We start from the raw sequence: 2,088 nt of genomic DNA on the forward strand, positions 1-2,088 counted from the left end.
TATATATATATATATATATAAATAGAAATATTTCTCGAACACGTTGATTTTCTTCATATTTACAAACTTAACGTCCTCGTGGTTGAATTTTATTTGTTTTAAGTCTTGTTGAAATTCGTGGGCAGAGATGACCAAGTTATGACCCTTAAAGTGGGCCCTCTTCTTTTTAAAACAAAATAAATTTGAAACGCCCTGTATGATCTATTTATGTTACAAGTTTTGTTTCAGTAAGAGTTTAACAGCGCTCGCAATTGCGCAAGATCACATGAGCGCTGTGTTGCAAGTGCCGTAAAACTCTCTCACCACAACTGAAACTAAAGGCTCGAAGATCCCGCGTCTTAACTCTATGTTTATAGAGGCGTTTAACCCACACAAAATTGCAAATGTGTGCCCCTACTCCACCCCCATCCTTCCTCCCCTTTCCCCCTCGCGCATCAAATGACTATTATTATTTTGCCTATGTAGGCCTTACGCTTGATTCGTACTCGGTACTCAATTCAAAGCCACAGTGAGTTCAAGCTGAGTGCATTGTTTGTGTCCTTTTACATTATCCATTATTCATGAAAATGAATAAATTGCTTGTTGTTCGCGAAAGTTTATGAACTCCCGACATCATATGTATTGCCTTTTTAGCTCTCCCTTTGGTATTTTAATAAGTTGTTTATGGCCCTGATTCAATTTTGTCAATACATGTAGGTATAACTGTTTCATTTCTTTCATTTTATTGGTGTCTTGAAGCTTCCTCGTTGATGTCCTACTTGTTTCTTGTCTTTGCAATTACTGTTCTTATATATTCTTTTTGAGATGATTCGTGGTGTGTCGTAATGTGCCTGTCTTTAGCTATAATGAATCAAAGTTTGTTTGTTTGTTTTTTATTTTGTTTGTTTTTGTTTGTATGTTTTTTGTTTTCGGCTAGTGATTACTAATTGACGCTCATTTTACTATTACTCCAAGCCCCCCCCCCCCCACACACACACACACACACACACACGCGCGCGCGCGCGCGCGCGCGCGGTTCCTCCTTATCTACGGTGACTGACAGCTTCTAATTGTTGATAGCTGTGCATTTTTTCTTTCACTGTAATTATAGCTCCTTTCTCCTTTTCTTCCTCTTCCTCCTCCCTCTTCATCACCACAATACATGTAGCTGCTCTTTATCGCCACCTCCAATAACGGCTGATCACGAACTATAAATCGAACCGATTTACTGAATTTGTTCTGATTCTAGCCCTTTAACTCTTTTTCACCTCAACCCTCTTAATGAAATCATCTTCTCCTCTTGAGCGGGTGGTGGGAGGGTGGCACTGGTAGATCCTACTTCTTTGCTTTCTCTCTGTTGTTTCTGTCTGTTTAACTTTTTTCCTAGCACCATTAAATGTTCTGTTTTGTATCGATGTGCTCCTTGTTACCCAAAACGAATAGACAATCAGACACACAAATCTCCTCGCACACAACCGTAACTACCACCATTAATTATCAACCACCACCACCACTGCGACAAAAACCACACCCCTTGTACTTATACCGACGTGCCTCATGAACCACTAACCTCTCCATTCTCCCCCACCCCCTCCCCCTCCTGGTCCACGCCCCCCTTTCCCCCTCTTAGCCATGCCGCTTTTCGGCATGGACATCGGCGGCACGCTCACCAAGCTGGTCTACTTCGAGCCGGCCAACTTTGACGAGTTCGACCTAGAGGAGAAGGAGACCCTGCAGACCATCCATCGCTACCTCATCGGCAACGTGGCCTACGGCAAGTCGGGAATCCGCGACGTGCACCTGGAGATGGAGAACCAGACCATCTGTGGGCGCACGGGCAAGATCCACTTCATCCGCTTCCCGACCAGTCAGATGCTCTCCTTCATCGAGCTGGCCAAGTCCAAGAACTTCTCCGGCCTGGCTAGTGGGATCTGTGCCACCGGGGGCGGGGCCTACATGTTTGAGGAGATATTTGCTAAGGTGAGTGAAGGAAAGCTGCGTGTGTGTGTGTATGTGTGTGTGTGTGTGTGCGTGTGTGTGTATGTGTGTGTGTGTGTGTTTGTGAGTTGTTTTTATTAGGTGTATATATTATAATATAATATGATATAA

The 2,088-nt window shown here is 43.6% G+C and overlaps 1 protein-coding gene across 2 annotated transcripts in view; it reads left to right on the forward strand.

The window, feature by feature from the left end:
- The window catches only part of LOC101854626 (pantothenate kinase 3), a 44,345-nt gene that overhangs the window by 15,103 nt on the left and 27,154 nt on the right, over positions 1–2,088 (forward strand). For both annotated transcript variants that reach the window (XM_005092638.3, XM_013079383.2), the window contains exon 3: positions 1,610–1,959. In XM_005092638.3, the coding sequence (XP_005092695.1) occupies positions 1,610–1,959 (350 nt within the window). The remainder of the gene's footprint in view (positions 1–1,609; positions 1,960–2,088) is intronic.

This window comes from Aplysia californica, unplaced genomic scaffold (assembly GCF_000002075.1).
Source record: "Aplysia californica isolate F4 #8 unplaced genomic scaffold, AplCal3.0 scaffold00050, whole genome shotgun sequence".
NCBI lineage: Eukaryota > Metazoa > Mollusca > Gastropoda > Aplysiida > Aplysiidae > Aplysia > Aplysia californica.